Source organism: Pagrus major, chromosome 6, assembly GCF_040436345.1.
Source record: "Pagrus major chromosome 6, Pma_NU_1.0".
Taxonomy (NCBI): domain Eukaryota; kingdom Metazoa; phylum Chordata; class Actinopteri; order Spariformes; family Sparidae; genus Pagrus; species Pagrus major.
This window is the reverse complement of record NC_133220.1, coordinates 19,748,085-19,763,606: the sequence shown is the minus strand read 5'-3', so window position 1 is coordinate 19,763,606 and position 15,522 is coordinate 19,748,085. Positions and strand designations below refer to the sequence as shown.

Here is a 15,522-nt window from a genome sequence, read left to right as displayed (position 1 = left end):
GTGAGCTTCACGACACTTGTATTGTCCAAATACAACTACTACTGGACGCTGCAGTATCTTGGGGGGTGACATGACTCGGAATAAATAAAGTAAATAAAATAAACTTGCCTAATTAAGGACATATTCTGAGACCAAAGAAAAAATGACAAAATCAAAACAATTTCCAATTTTCACATTAGTATAATCTTATATATATAAATAACGTATATTTAAGTCCCCTTAAACCTTGATGGGAGCCAGTATGAGTGGCCACTGGGGGCCCAAACATTTGCCTGGTTGGTCTTGCTGACAGTGAGCCTCTGCTCGCCCGAGGACAAATAACCTGGGTCTAGATGGAGACCAGATGACTTGAGTCACATGTCTGTTCAAACTTTAGAAATCTGACATGAAGAAAGGCTATCCCATCCATCCTTCCTGCACGAAGGCCTCAATAAATAACACCAAAGATTATTCACCATGAATTACTGTAACTTGGGTTCTTATGTGTGAAGATAAAGCATCAAAAACATTCGGCTGTCCATACATTGTTGGTTGTTTGAAGGTGTTTATGACACCATGTATCTGAACCGACTCAACAATAACAAGCCATTCATTAAAGGTGCACTATGTAGTTTTAGGCAAGAAATTTAAGATCTTCTCTGCTTATTTTTTTTTATGCTTAAACAAACTAAATAAACAAACTCTCTTTGTTTCATGACTGAATAAACTGAATAAACAAACTGACCTTAAAGGACAACACAGTTTCATACTGTTTGACTTTGTTTATATTTGGCGGACCCTGCCACCTTTCTAGCTTCAAACCTTATTTTCCTCTGAGAACAGCTCGTTTATTCAGTTACGGAAAAAATAAATATGTCTGAGTTTGTATTACCTGATTAATATTGTAAATAGTCAAATTCTGAGTTTGATTTTAATTTCCAAAAAACTACATAGTGCCCCTTTAAATAAAATAAGTCATAACAAAATAAAATCTTGAATTCAGACATAGTGTGGCCCCTCTCTGTTTATTCCTGTAAACTACAGTGTTATTGGCTCTGGGCTTGAGTGTTATCTTAATCCCTGCCTCAGTCTTACGCAGCCATTGTGTATGTACAGTTATGAATGTGCACGGGTTTACTCAGTCAGCTCCTCGGTCATCAGACTGAAAGCTCTTCCATTGGTGGCCACCATCAGACAATGTCCTAATCCGCAGCACAAGTTATATAAAATGCCCGTCCAATCCCGCGCCACGCAGAGGAACAGCAGCTCTTGGCGGTCTGCTTGTGTGGCTCATTAACTCCTCCAGAGGTACAGCACCGGACCAGAGCATCATGATCTTCCTAGTAGACCTGCTGCTGATGCTCATCGACCTGACCTGCTCCATCCTGAGCGCCGTCGTCCAGACTTTCCTCCGGCCGAGGCTCAAGTGCATTGATGGCGAGCTGTGTCTGATAACAGGGGCCGGGGGCGCGCTGGGTCGCCTCTTCGCCCTGGAGTTCGCCAAAGAGGGAGCGCACCTGGTGCTGTGGGACTGCAACACGGCTGCCAACGAGCAGACCGCCAAGCTGGCGCGGGAGATGGGGGTTCAGGTGCACACGTACACGGTGGACCTGTCCAAGCGTCAGGGCATCTATGAGGCGGCGGACAAGGTGAGAGCGGAGGTCGGGGAGGTCTCCATGCTGGTGAACAACGCGGGGGTGGTGGCCGGGCGCAGGCTGCTGGACTGTCCGGACGAGCTGCTGGAGAGGACGCTGCTGGTCAACTGCCACGCGCTGTTCTGGGTGAGCCTTTGACGCACGCAACTTTTACGCACAATTGAAACCATGACGCTCCACCTGCTCTTGACACAGAGCTAACACACCAGCCTGACACGAGTTATGTAACACCCATTCAGAGTGGTGCTCCCCGCCGGCGCGGGTCAGTGCTTGTGCAGTGATGTGTGAGGGGATGAGGGCAGAGCACAGCAACACACTCAGTGACGGCTCAATGTGTCCAAGTTAACATGAGGTCAGAGGCAGGCGGCGGCCTCCTCTCATCCCCACAATTAAAGGAGCACAGGCGAGCCCACCAGCCAAGACAGCACGTGATTATTACCCGTGATCCTCTTAAAGCCCCAGTCATGTTCATACAATAAAAGGGTAAGCTCATTAGGAGCAAATATCAAAGATATCAGCAGCAGACATACAATCTCTAATGCTCCTGATGTGGTGCCTCTCTGTGGGGGATAGTGGGCAGCTGCCTCAGGGCCTGGTGTGTGTGAGCAGATGGGCACTTATTAAAGGAGCAATACGTAAAATTAAACTCAAAACAAATAGGGGGCAGAATATCGCTAGAGTGTCCGCTGACTGCTGCTTACAGGAACTGTAGCGATTAGCTCCGTTAGCTGTGCAGCTTGCGGACTGGGCTCAGAGAACTGTTGGTGTTTACAATGCTAGTGAAGGAGCTTTAAATGTTTTGAGCTAAAATTCTTACATACTGCACCTTTAAACTGTATTGCTACCAAAATGTATGTATTGTGTACTATGTTCTAATGCTGCCATACTTCATGGACCCAGCTCTGATGTGCACCAGTCGAGGATAGTATCATCTTAAATAATCTTATAAAGGATTTTGACATTGAGCTACTAGAGATTAAGATAGCACTGCAAACCAAAGCTAGCATATAACACTGTATTTTATATAATTAAACAGATAGACTATCATTTATTCATTTAAGCACCTGCCTCCTGTGTGGTTACCTAAGCCTGCCATATTAAAACTTTACATATTTTACAAGTGTAATATGTAAGAATTTTAGTTCAGACTGGTGCTCAGTATGAGTACCTGTAAGAAGGACCAACAAAACAATAAGGCATTTATAGTGTCAGCTGATATTGAGCTCAAGTGGTGCATATTTCCAAAGTTACAATGAATCAAATGACCACAAACCAATTTGAAAAACATTGTTTTTCTAGAGGCCCCTGATGGATCAAAGGCCCTTGGGCAGTTACCAAAGTCAACCCAAAGCGTCTGTTTTTGACGAGTTAGGGATGAAAATGGACCTTTAAAATAATATTAGGATATTTCTGGGCGATATCACGAAACACAATCTACTCTTGATATTTTGAAATCTCCCCAAAAATACTTGGTTGCTTTGGACTGAATGCTCGGACAGAGCGCCAAAATCAAATATAAAATGCCAAAATTCCTCAATATCGATACTGATACAGTATTGTAGGGATGACTATTGGTACTTTCACAAATGTAGTAATGTGGGTGGGTTAGGGTTAGTCAAAGTCTGATAAGTTCAGAAAATTACATCACTTTACTGTAATGCAGCCTTTAAAACCAGTAAAAGTGAGGCTTACGTCATATTATGATAAGACAATATCCAAAATCCAAGGTGATATATGGACTTGTATCCTTGGACCTATATATATAGCCTTGCCTTTGAGGCCACGGGCTGTTTGTTTGAGAATATGCACCATTTAAACCCACAAAATATACTTCTTTTGTTTATAAAGTAGATGATTCACTCAAATATGTTAAAGTATTTCAATGTGAGTGGTTTCTTGAGTAAACCTGTTTCTCAGACGCTGGTTCAGTCTATTACATCAACTTTGCGAGGAGGCACAAAGTCGCCCTGTGAGTACTGCAGATTCTGATGGGTCACAGCCCATCGTCTGTATTTCTTTAAGGTACTAATATCATCTTTGTAACCCCCTCACCCGCCCAACAGATGACAAAGGCCTTCCTGCCTCAGATGAAAGCAAAGAACCATGGTCACATTGTAACTGTTGCCAGTGCTCTTGGGCTATTCAGCACTGCATGTGTAGAGGTAAGACATACGATCAATGACTTCCTCAACCTCAAACTGAACAGACTAATCTATTATAGATGGTATTTAAATGCCGATCACTCTGCTGGTGTTTACTTTCCTCCTCCAGGATTACTGTGCCAGTAAATTTGGAGCTGTCGGTTTCCACGAGTCGCTGACTCACGAGTTGCTGGCAGAGGACCTGGATGGCATCAAAACCACTTTAGTCTGCCCTTATATTGTAGACACAGGGATGTTTGCAGGCTGTGAAATCAGGTAACGTCCACCATTCATTTAAAAACTTTTTTCAGGGTTGCTAACACTGGAAAAACTAATAGATTCATTCTTCACCTCTTTGTTTGATATCTCTCTCAGAAAGGAGCTTCGGAGTCTGATTCCACCTCTGGAGCCGCTCTACACTGTGCAGCAGTCCATGAAAGCCATTTTAGGCGAACAGCAAATGGTCTGCATTCCTCGCCTCATGTACATCCCCTTCCTCACACGAGCGTGAGTATTGATCAGGTTATTTATCAAACATGCACAAGACGAGCTGTTACACCTGCAGATTGAATGCTAAGGCCACTATCGACGAGATGTTTTCTTTTGCTTTCATTTTGTAGATTGCTACCCTGGGATGCAAATTTGGCAACATATCGCTTCATGGGCGGTGACAAATGCATGCTACCATTCATCAAGAATGTGGAACTGAAGACCTCCAACGGCCACATCAAATCCTCCTAAGTCCTGTCAGAAACTTAATGTTGGAAAACTGTTAAATGTATGGACTGATGCAGACACCAAAGGCTCTTACTGTATATTCTTAATACATGAATTTGTCAGATTTGAAGGGAGAGCTGTGTTAAGCGTGTGTTTCTTTTATCGGTTGAGGGGTAACTTGTTGGGTCATTTCTGGTTAAAAACAACCATAACTGGACCTGAAGAACTGCCAGGAATTGCTTCAGGAAAACAGGGTTCCCACGCCTTCTTAAACATCTAACTCAAGGACGTTTGGAGAACTTTCCAGGCCCAGTTCTCTTATATTCAAGGACCCGACACAGCATAGTTTGAGACATGACTCAAGGTTATTTACTGGTACAACACTGCATTTTATAATGAGCACTATCAGGCTTTACAGGAGGACACAGACAACAATGTAAAAGAAAGAGGCTTGAATGTGTCTCAGGTGTGTTGTTACAGTGAACTGCAAGAGACAGGCAACAGCGGAGCATAGCCTATTTACTGATGTTAAGTCAAATATATATATTTAAAGAACTTCATTGTCTGTATTTCTGAATTGTGTGATGTTGGGGTATGGAGCTGTGCATGTGTACGTAGTCTATAGCGTGGATAAAAGAAAGTAAACTAAGGGAGAGCAAAGGAAAAGAGATAAATAAGTAAAATAAATACACAACTAAACATAATATACACTAATGATATTATCATTGACAATACCACTAGTTACTACCACCACCACTACCAATAATAACTTATAATAGTAGTAATAGTAGAATCAAGGGGCGTGCCAGCCTGACAGTATGCAGCGAGGTAGGATCAAGGCACCATCAGGGAGCTCCAAAACAGGTTAGCAGGGTCAATTCTGCTGCGGTTTTGGTTAATTTTGTAGTTACTGAGATTAATATTAATATTGGCACTGATTCAACCATGTTTTTCTTTTTTACTGATTAGTTAAGTCAAGGAACTTTTAAACACCAATGTCTATGTACGTCTATTTTCAAAAACTTTCAAGGCATTGACTTTTCCCCTCCGATCTACAAACCTTTGGGAGACCCGTGAAAACAATGGGACATTATAACAATGTTATGTGTTGAAAACTTGTATGTTGAAGTAAACATGTATGCAACACTGTGATCCTCCCCTCTCACTGAAGTTACATAGTGCAGAAACAAGTGATGGGGGGCAGAGTGGCTGAGACAGAGACACCATTCACCCTGTTACAAGACACTGTACCATCAACATGATTCTGAAGCTGATTTTTTAAAAGGTGAAAAAACAAAAAACTCAAACGCTGTTTAAAAAGAGACAGCAGTGACAACAGATCTATACAAGTGCTTCTTTTATTCACATTAACAAACAGTGCAGAAACAAAGACGAGACATGAACAGATCTACGGGAAACATGCAACAGAAAAAATATTAAGCGTTATGATTGAGCCACAGTCTACAGTCTCCAAAAAGGAAATCAAACATACAAAAGAAGCGCTAAAGGAGTCCCTCCCATATGATTCTGATGTTCAGCGTTCAAAATATTGTTGAAATATACGTCTGCTGATGCTGCTGTAACTGAAATAAACTGACAATTGTATCAGAGCTCGACATCCAAATCCTTGTTAGCTTTGCCACACAGCAAACAACGGGCCCGAACACCAAGCAGTACTTCAGGGTAAGTCAACTTTTGGTCATGTCTTTAAAAACCCTTAAAAAAATTGCATCATCACCCCAAATTCAGGCAAAATGATTCTTCTCTGGTAAATCCAACAAGAACTGTCAAGGCAAACCAAATCTGTAAGGACTAAAGTTCAGCTGAAGCAGGTCTGTCGTGTGACCCGAGGTCACTCTGGCTACTCCTGCAGTGTATTCTGGTCTCCTTATTAAGTGAACAGCATCACATCAGTTTCACACCAACTGCACAGTGGCTGCTTGCAAGTACCCCTGCAGGAACTGGAGGGCTTCTGCATTCAGGCTGGTGCTCAGCATCGAGGGAACCTGCAGCAAATAAATGAGACAACAATCACTGATTTGTTTTCTGCATCATCCCATCATCTACAGCAGGGCACCGTGCTATTAAGTTAGGGAATAATATTAATAGTTATTAAATTCCCAATAAAACTATTATGACTTTATTTAAAATAAAAATAACAACAGAACATTACTTTTTAGCCAAAGTAGTAACATATTTTTATGTGTCAACATACCCGTCCTGGACAGGCAGTAGAAAGCTTGTGGAGTGACTGAGCTAGCAGGATCTTTGGATTGCCGACAGCGTCTCCAATCGGGTCGTGCTCCTTCTTCCCTGCAAAGGCCAGCTGTGAGAACGCCGTCTGATAACCCGGTGTGTCTTCAATGTCGATGAAGTGCTCGTCATCTGGGATGCTGTCGTCTTCTGGCAACTCAAATAGACCAATGAGTGCCTGGAGCAGAGGGGTCCTGGACAGAAAACATAAAAACCATTGATTTTACATTGTGATGACATCATGCTTTTCTCAGCTCAATAAAAGTTTTACAGATATAAAACCCCCATGGACCAAATTATAATAGAAAGAGTCATAATCGTCCTTGGTTGCAGTTCGAGGTGTCGTGTCAACAGTTTTACAGATGTGTCTTTTATAATGGCGCGCTGTGGCTAAAATGCTTTTTGTGGAATGTTTTGCAACAATAACACGAGTGGCCACTTGAAGCAAGGATGAGCGGCGCTGTCTCGTAGCTTCTATTAAAATCTAAATTCAGGGGTCAGAAAGCATGTCAGCTGTAAGGGGACAGCATTGGTGGAAAGTTTTGAAGACAAGTTAAAGCAACATTATGTAGAAATTGGCTTTTTGTGTGATTTAGCGCCCCCCACAGTTTCTGAGTGAAACACCACTGTTGTAAATACAAATCCCAGGTCTGTAAGAATTTGTCAGACGTAATGTAGGTGCTGACTACAAACAAAACTCATTACATCATAACAATGTTATGTGTTGAAAACCTGTATGTTGAAGTAAACATGTATGTAACACTGTGATCCTACCCTCTCACTGAAGTTACACAGTGCAGAAACAAGTGATAGGGGGTGAGACAGCCTATAATAAGACACTGTACCATGACATTACTTTGAAGCTGTTATTCTAAGATTAAAAAAAATGACATAATAACCACCTACGTTCACGACGCAGCCGATTTCCTACACGTGTGTTTAAAAAGCAAGTATATCTGCGGTCTAACAGAAAGGTAGGGGAGATGTCCCTGGCCTAATCTTACTAAGGCATCATAAGTGAAAACAGCTGTGTGGTTGGACTCTCTGTGATTATAGGTGCTTTAACTAACTGCATGAAAACATTCATTTAACTGAATATGTTTCCTTCAGGCTGATTTCTTACCAGAGTTTAGTGTACTCCGTGTCCATCATCGCAGGACATTCAGTGAGGACCTTTGTAATGCCAACAGCGCAGATCTTCTTTTCAACTGCTCCAGACACCTTCTGAACCTCTGGAATAATTATTTTCTCCAGCACCATACCAAACATTCTGCAACACAAGAAGCAAACAGGATCAATACTATACAATTTGCTAATGATTTAATACACTTTAATTAAACTGAGATAAACTGGAGACCTGCAAAGGCATCGAAATTTGGGACAACCTACTATACCGCAGCAAGAGAGCAAGAGATTAGCATAATCATCATCATCACATGGTGAAATTTCAGGCAGCTATTACTCACTATAATTATACATGTAAATGCACAGTCTTCCAGTAAACATGGAGCTTCCAAATACAATATCAATCAGTTTGTCTCCCTTTTCCATTTTCTCACTACTGGTCTTTTTTTGGACTGGCTGTGTTGTTTTTATTTACGCAGAATTGTCATTATTCATCTAATTCAGCCTCATCCACAACCCTGTGCCCATTTTCCCTGTGAGGTGGGGAATAAAGTATTGTTGTAGGATGTTGATGCAGGCTAGAAACACCTTTTTCATCACTGAACTGGGTCACTTGTGAAATCCACTGTTACCACTGTGAAGGTAGCTGCAGCTTCCATCCTTCACAAAGAGCAACCTTTCAAGTTTAAAAGAGCTGAGTGTTTGATAATGGAGCACTCCTTTAAAACATGTCCTATTTCTAGAGAATAGTGCTTCTTAGCAGGGAGAAAGACAGATTTCAATAGCTCAAGTGGGCCATCAAACTCAAGAACGGGCAGCTTATGAATCTTTTGTGGTGTTAAGGTTAATAGACCTTGTCGTGCTCTCAATGCCTAAATGCAACACTGATGGATAGACCCACTAAATTCTGTGACAGTGTATTATAGAAGAAAACACACTTACTTTGGCTGGATGCTGTCAAAAATCTCCTGCAGTGCAATAGCTCCGTATTTGACACTATACAAGTTCACAAACACCAAGAAACCTGCGAGACGGAAAGTAAACCAGTGACAACACTTAAAACTCAGCATTATAAGACAGTCAACAATAGAACTGGTGATAATTAGGTCTCATCTGGCTGAGCTCATACCCTCCCTGTTATTAGGCATGTGCTCGCAACAGATTTTGTCAATGTTGGTAATGAGGTGTTTGTACTAACTCTTGATGAACTTGGTGGTTTTGGAGCTCTGTAGCCTCTGGAAGAGCAAAATGAAGATCTGTTTCCTGTACTGAGTGATCGATTCTCTGGCAAAAGAAGAAGAAAAAAACATGTCATGACCTGAACCAATCAATTTCACCGGGTAGAATATTTTATAGAAGACTGTGACACTGAGAACAACTGTAATCAACTTACGGGGGCATGTGCTCTATGATGCTGTTGAGAAGGTAAAAACCTTGGTGGTCATTGGCTTTAGAGGCAATAAGCTTTTGGAAAACTCCAAGCAAGCCAGGCTGAGAGGAGAGATAAGAGAAAGATGTGTCAACATAATGGGCACAAAATATTTAAATCATATAGTATAGAAAAATATAATAAGGAATCAAATAGAGGAGGCCGTGAAAGAGCCACAATCACTGTTAATAACTGCAACACTGCCATCACTCACTATTTTATCTGCAGCAGAGGCGGCAATAGTGGCACCTCCCTTCTCCAGGTAAGCCTGAAGCAGGCGCACCAGAGGGGGGATGTTTCCTGTCCGTTCCCATAGTGCAGGCTGCAGCAGGTGAGGGAATAAAGCCATGTAGGAGGAGGGTATAGAGCTGGAGTGGATCTCTAGGAGGAGAGACATCACCTGGAACACGTACGGAAGAAACTCTGCAAGAGTGGACAAAAAGGAGGATTAGGGGAGTTTCCTCTATCAGCCAGAAGCTGTTTATCAGCATATCATCTGCACAGAGAAAAATCACAGGGTGTCTACAGGTATCTGACTTTTAAAGATCTATTATTTATTAAACTGAATTTCAGACTTTTTAAGGACCAGCAGACACCCTTAAATCAATTCCACATTTTAAATGACAAACCCTGGACATCGTTCTGAAGGATCTCGGTGAAGACGGGGAAGAGTGCTTCCTCGAAGCTGCTGACAGTGGCGGGGTTGGCTTTGCAGGTGATGCGGACCGACAGGCACAGGGACTCGAACAAGTAGTGGTTAAAGTGAGGCTTGCTAGGATTCTGAAAATGGGAGACAGATTTTGGATTAGTTGACATGTGTATCCCAGAAACAAACCAGCATGATGGTGAATCTATCTGTAACCATAAATAGTAACAAAGTGTGTGTGTTACCTTGCTGACTAAGAGGAGCTTATGAGTGAGCTGACCGATCAGAGTGGGAATGTAGGGAACAATGGCCTCCTGCAGCAGGGAGAAGCTGCGCATGATGGCTTTAAAAATTAAAGAAAACAAAACAAAGACATGATGAGGCTACTGAACATAACTCTGGAAGTCTGACACTGACTGGGGAATATTAATGAAGAGCTTTAAATGATTGGGAACAGTCAGGATTACCTTTCATGATGTATTCATTTTCTGCAGAACCAGGAAGAGCAAGCGACTTGAACAAGTTGTTGAGCAGCTGTTCAGTAAAAGGTGCCATCTCTACAGGAGTGATACTGAAACACGCAGAAAGGATAAATAACTAAATATTAGCTTAATAGCTATTATTATTATTATTATGATTCTTGTTATAGAATTTTCTTCTCAGTCGTTATAAAACTTCTTTGTGAAATGTGTGTTTGTACAATTACTCTCACTGCCAGAAGCTGGAGACAAAAGTTCCACACTGCAGGTTTAATACTCACAGCGTGGTGTTGTTGGGGCCTCTCATCGTGAACAGCCTCTCCAAGGCATGGGCAGCATAAGTGTGCTCAACTGTGCTCTCTGCCTGCAGGTGACTGATCAGAAGAGGAACTGCCTGCAGCAGCTGCTCCTTGGGAAGCTGCAGGAAAAGGACAGAGAAGAAGAAACCCTCTATAATGCGCCCAGTTAACTTTTGAAGTTAAACAAATTGTGGAGGAAGTTAACAGTTCATACCTGGCTTCTGAAGATCATGACATACTTGATGGCATCTGCCTTCAGCACTGGGAACTCATTAACTACGATGACAATGAGTAAATGATGTTTATTAACATGTGTGCACAAATAAGTGTGGGCAGCGAGTTGCTCATGTTTATATTAAACACGCAACCCATTTTGTAACTGTAAAGCATAGTGAGAGCAGTAAGGGGTTTCTCACCATTGTGGGATTTTAAGTCTGAGAGAATGTGGTTCACAAAGAATTCGTTCAGATTCACCAACTCATTGGCTTGTGTTATTCCATGCTGGTGGGAAAACAAAGACAACAGCAGTTTTTAAATGTTAACTGTATTAGCTGCTTAATCTTCAATAATCCTCTGAAGATTAAAAAAAAAAAAGAGTCATCAATACCTTCTGCGTCTGCGCTTTAGATGCCAGTGATGTGACCAAATAGATGGCAGCATCCTTGTGTTTCCAGTTCTCACCGGGATTTTTGGCATACTCTGCGAGCATCGAGTTCACGTAGCCGGAGAAGATTGCCGTGACGGGACCCTCGAAAAACTTACAAAGGCCTCTCACCAAGTCACAGGCCGCCCTACGACGAGTGTCGATGTCTGAGGAAGGACAGGAAGATGATTAACAATGGGGATGTGATTGTAATTGTACACTTTTGTTAACTGTACATTTCTTTGACAAATTGCCCATAATTCCTCAATTGACTATGTAACTATGCAGATAGAGTTCAACTTGTATGCCACAAAAAAGACAAACAACGACAGACATCAAATAGCAAGGCGAGTCAACATATTTTTTCAAATATTCATGTGAATAATGTACATTAGGGGAGGTGATAATAATTAATGAAACATTTACCAGATCCTTCAAGGTCCCTTCGAATGTATTCCTCAGAGTTATCTTCAAAGGCCTCCTCATCTGCGCCTAATGTGGCAATACAGACAGTCTGGTCAGTATCACCCAGTATACAAGCACATGTTTGTTTCCAAGCAGGCAGAGTCTTGAATCAGCCAACAACTACTGTTCACATTTCTAGGTGCAATACACTGACTCTAAAGACAAAGCATTTACTTACTTCTGAACTCCATGTTGGGCACAATGACCTTCTCACAAATGCTAGTGAGTGTGTTCTGGTCCTCAAATAGATGCTTATAGTGTGGCCTTTCACAGACTGACGCCAAGAACTGGATAGCATTGCTTACGAGCTGCAAAAAAGACGAGGAGTATTGTTAGCTCGAGGAAAGTGAACTTCACACAGAAGAGACACACAGTCTGGGATCAGAACTCTCACCAAGTCGTATTTGACTTCCTGGCCAGTAGAAACTAAAAGGTTCCAGATAGCGGTGACGAAGCGCGGCAGATATGGCTGGAATTCTTCATCGTACTTCTGAGCGTAAAGAGCTGCGTTGTCACATATCTGAGACTTGAGCAGCTCCAGGAGACCTGCTTCCTCCTCGTCCTGCAGAGTTGTCATAAGAGATAGAAACACACAAATGTTATGTTATAAAACCAGTTTGTAGCACAGCAGTGGTGAAAATGTGCATGAGTGGGGAAAAAGAATTAAACTCACGTCTGTCTGTAAAAGCTTATTATCCAAAGTAAGCAGGCCGTGGAAATTGGTCATCCAGGTTTCCATGTTGTCTTCAAAAAACTCTGGAAGGTCCTGTGTAATCATACAGAGGAAAGTTAAAGTCAAATGTTTCACATCTATGATGACAGTGTAAATAGATTACTAAGACAGAAGCTGTTTGACTTCTACATGGTCCAAATACATCATACACTTCAGTGGGAGATGTTGTCCTTCGCAATAATTACAAATGTATTTCAATTCAATAATGATGAACTATCTGACAGCATCCATTTCCAATTCATAATACAAGTAATATTAATAATAAAACCAAGAAATGATGATTGGCTGTTGAGGGCTTCAGCTTTGGGATGCGACGATATATCAGCTGAACACTGGTATCAGAAGATATTTGCCTTGTTGACAGCCATTAGCGTTTTGGCAAAAAGATGACGCTCACAAATAGCAGTTGCTGATGTTTATCTCACATCAATTTTGCACTTGCACATTCATGCTACGAAAGAGACAATTCAACTGTTCATAGGAGCAAAGCCTTGAAGTACAAAGAAACTTGAACGGACCTGGAAGTTAAGACTGTAGAAGAGCTTGGAGATGAGTGTGAGGGAAGAGAAGAGGACCTTCAAGGCATTGACGTCTGTAGCATGAGTCTGACACAACTCAATAGTGGCCTACAGCAAAGAAGAGACACAATTAACAAAGAAAACTTCTTCAAATTGGACTGTCACTATAACTATGTCATACATTTAAATATTTGTTAAATGCTATATAACTGATAAATGAACTGCAAGTCATTACAAACCTTGAACAGCTCTGTCAGAGGGAGGGCAAATGTGTCCAGTACTAGTTTGATCTCTGACCAAAGCTCATTTGACTTGAACTCATGGCGATACCTTAATAAAATAGAAAAATAATAAAAATAAGGGAGGACAGAAGATAGACAATTTCTGTTTGATGCTAATGATGGGAACATTTTAAGCTAGTAAGAAGTGAGCACTACCTCTTGAAGAGGGAATGTGCGGTACGAAGCACTCCATTGATGATGTGGAAGTCTCCACTTCTGAAGCGGGTCACCATCTCTGTCAGCAGGTCGGGCCATTTTTGAGGGAAATCTTCCCTTCCTATGATACTGATGGCATCACTCAACTGTGGAAATTCAGAGGATAAAGAGGGGCTTGGTTAAGCATCTTCTTCACACCTTCAAATAGGACAGTTGAAGGCACTGTGACATGTGACAATTTACCTGTTTTTGAATCTGCTCTGGGCTGCTCAGCATCAGATTTACTATGTTTGCTTTGATCGCTGTCCGGTCGGGATCGGAGACTTTGTTTGGTTCATCTTCAATCTTTGGGAAAACATAAAATAATCAACAAGACCAAAACAACTACGGTTCTCTTCACACAGTACGTAATCTTTACTTTATGTACAGGTTGTCCCATACAGTAAAACATATCTATGTAAATGTGCTGCTATTTGGTGAGACTCACAACACGCCAGTTTCTTTTGATGTAGTTCTTGAAGGTGACGGCAGCACAGACACGAATCACGTTGTCTTGGGACTTCTCAAGCAAAGTGAGCAGTAATAAGGGGTAGTTCTGGTTTCCCTCCACAGACTCAAGAAACTTTTCAGCTAAGAAAGAAAAAACGATACACAGAAAGGCATTGGTTTCTCTAGCAAGTTAGTGCTTTCTATAAATAGGTCAATGAGTGCAGTTTTCTTTAGGAACTGTACTGAGACATGTAAGTCGATGTTATGACATGAGGTTGTATTACCTGGCCGTCTGACAGTTGGGTCTGGGTCCAGTGTTTTCCTGAGGAACTCGGTGAGGGTTTGTAGGTTAGCATCATTCAGTTCCATGCTCGTAACTAAAGGGGAGACAAAACCAGTGACAGGAATTCACTCAAAAGGCTAACTGCCTTACTACATGTGAATGGACTTTATCTAAATGCTGAGTAATTCTGTGCAGAAATGTTAGCCATGCGTTATTTTAACGTGTGCACTGGATCCTGTAGTATCACATTACTTAAAGTTACTAATGTGTGCCTGATTTACTTGTTGAAATAACCCGTGTTGTGATTAAAACGCCTTAAAGTGTCACTTCCCTGTGTGACGAGACAAAGTGAATCATGGTACTAGCTACTAGTTTACAGCTTCGCCGCTAGTTTTTCAGTCATTCATGCATTCAGCCGGTACCGTTAGCTTGCTAGCAGCTAACCTAGCTAGACAGGCTAACATCGCCTCAATCTGGCATTAGCTCAGCTGGCCCCGCTGACTCCAGAGCGGTTCATGCAGTGTAATGTCTAAGCTAGCAGTGTCTAGTCTTCTCACAGTTCAAACATAAGCACATGGTGGTAAGGATATCGCATCAAGTTGATCTTACATTAAGTTATATTCAACAGAAGTTATCTATTGATCCACTGTCCCGAACTAACATTATAACGTACAATACTATCTACAGCGGCATGGAAAGCAATAACCCAATTCCAGTGAATAGACTGATCCAGCAGCAGGTCTCCTCCAAGTCAGCCTGCTAATGTTAGCGTTAGCTTGCTAATGTGTTTTGAGCTAACCATAAAGTTAGCTAATTTCCGAACGTAACGCATCCGCTCGCAAGATACTGCACTGTGACCCAAAAATTCAAAAGTCTGAATCCCGTATTGCTGAATATGATATCTGTTGAAGCATTGGGGCGTCATACCGTTCCAGTATATTTCAGTCAGGATGGGATGGGAGGCACTCCAAACCGCTCAGACGTGCTCTCTCTGCCAGCTTTCAAACGTCGTCTGGAGCAAAAGGAACTGCGCGGTCACTGTACTGCGCATGCGCAGATGTCAGACGAAGGCTGTAAGACACGCCCCTTCCGGGGTCCCTATCAAGTGCAGCAACACAAGGCTACTATTAACTAATCATTCAATAGTCCAAGTATAGGTTATTAATAAGCGCCACTGTGTGAATATGTTAGAAATATATTTGAAATGCCTTTTCTACATCACTCATGGCTT

General features: G+C 41.9%; 2 protein-coding genes across 2 annotated transcripts; one reads left to right on the top strand and one right to left on the bottom strand.

Moving 5' to 3' along the window:
* The first annotated feature begins 1,310 nt into the window (after nucleotides 1-1,310).
* LOC140998613 (retinol dehydrogenase 10-B-like) lies at nucleotides 1,311-4,516 on the top strand. Its single transcript, XM_073468947.1, has 5 exons — nucleotides 1,311-1,760; nucleotides 3,698-3,796; nucleotides 3,906-4,051; nucleotides 4,151-4,282; nucleotides 4,396-4,516. The coding sequence occupies exons 1-5, from the start codon at nucleotides 1,311-1,313 to the stop codon at nucleotides 4,514-4,516; spliced, it is 948 nt and encodes a 315-aa protein (XP_073325048.1).
* Nucleotides 4,517-5,834: 1,318 nt separating this feature from the next.
* Nucleotides 5,835-15,323, bottom strand: cse1l (CSE1 chromosome segregation 1-like (yeast)). The gene is made up of 25 exons (XM_073468861.1): nucleotides 15,219-15,323; nucleotides 14,293-14,385; nucleotides 14,007-14,149; nucleotides 13,763-13,864; nucleotides 13,520-13,665; nucleotides 13,322-13,412; nucleotides 13,083-13,190; nucleotides 12,505-12,597; nucleotides 12,226-12,393; nucleotides 12,010-12,139; nucleotides 11,793-11,858; nucleotides 11,331-11,533; nucleotides 11,140-11,224; nucleotides 10,938-10,999; nucleotides 10,706-10,842; nucleotides 10,413-10,516; nucleotides 10,191-10,288; nucleotides 9,929-10,079; nucleotides 9,514-9,722; nucleotides 9,264-9,361; nucleotides 9,069-9,154; nucleotides 8,813-8,894; nucleotides 7,869-8,015; nucleotides 6,708-6,939; nucleotides 5,835-6,498 (listed from the first exon to the last, which is right to left on the bottom strand). The coding sequence occupies exons 2-25, from the start codon at nucleotides 14,375-14,377 to the stop codon at nucleotides 6,409-6,411; spliced, it is 2,916 nt and encodes a 971-aa protein (XP_073324962.1). The 5' UTR covers nucleotides 14,378-14,385; nucleotides 15,219-15,323; the 3' UTR covers nucleotides 5,835-6,408.
* Nucleotides 15,324-15,522: the final 199 nt, after the last annotated feature.

Excerpts from the sequence above, each read along its gene's own strand:
- LOC140998613 (XM_073468947.1), top strand. The coding sequence starts at position 1,311 with ATGATCTTCCTAGTAGACCTGCTGCTGATGCTCATCGACCTGACCTGC. Across the intron at positions 1,761-3,697 it reads ACTGCCACGCGCTGTTCTGG|ATGACAAAGGCCTTCCTGCC; the intron begins GTGAGCCTTTGA and ends CCCGCCCAACAG. Across the intron at positions 4,052-4,150 it reads TTTGCAGGCTGTGAAATCAG|AAAGGAGCTTCGGAGTCTGA; the intron begins GTAACGTCCACC and ends TATCTCTCTCAG.
- cse1l (XM_073468861.1), bottom strand. The coding sequence starts at position 14,377 with ATGGAACTGAATGATGCTAACCTACAAACCCTCACCGAGTTCCTCAGG. Across the intron at positions 14,150-14,292 it reads CCCAACTGTCAGACGGCCAG|CTGAAAAGTTTCTTGAGTCT; the intron begins GTAATACAACCT and ends TTTCTTTCTTAG. Across the intron at positions 9,155-9,263 it reads ATCATAGAGCACATGCCCCC|AGAATCGATCACTCAGTACA; the intron begins GTAAGTTGATTA and ends TTCTTTTGCCAG.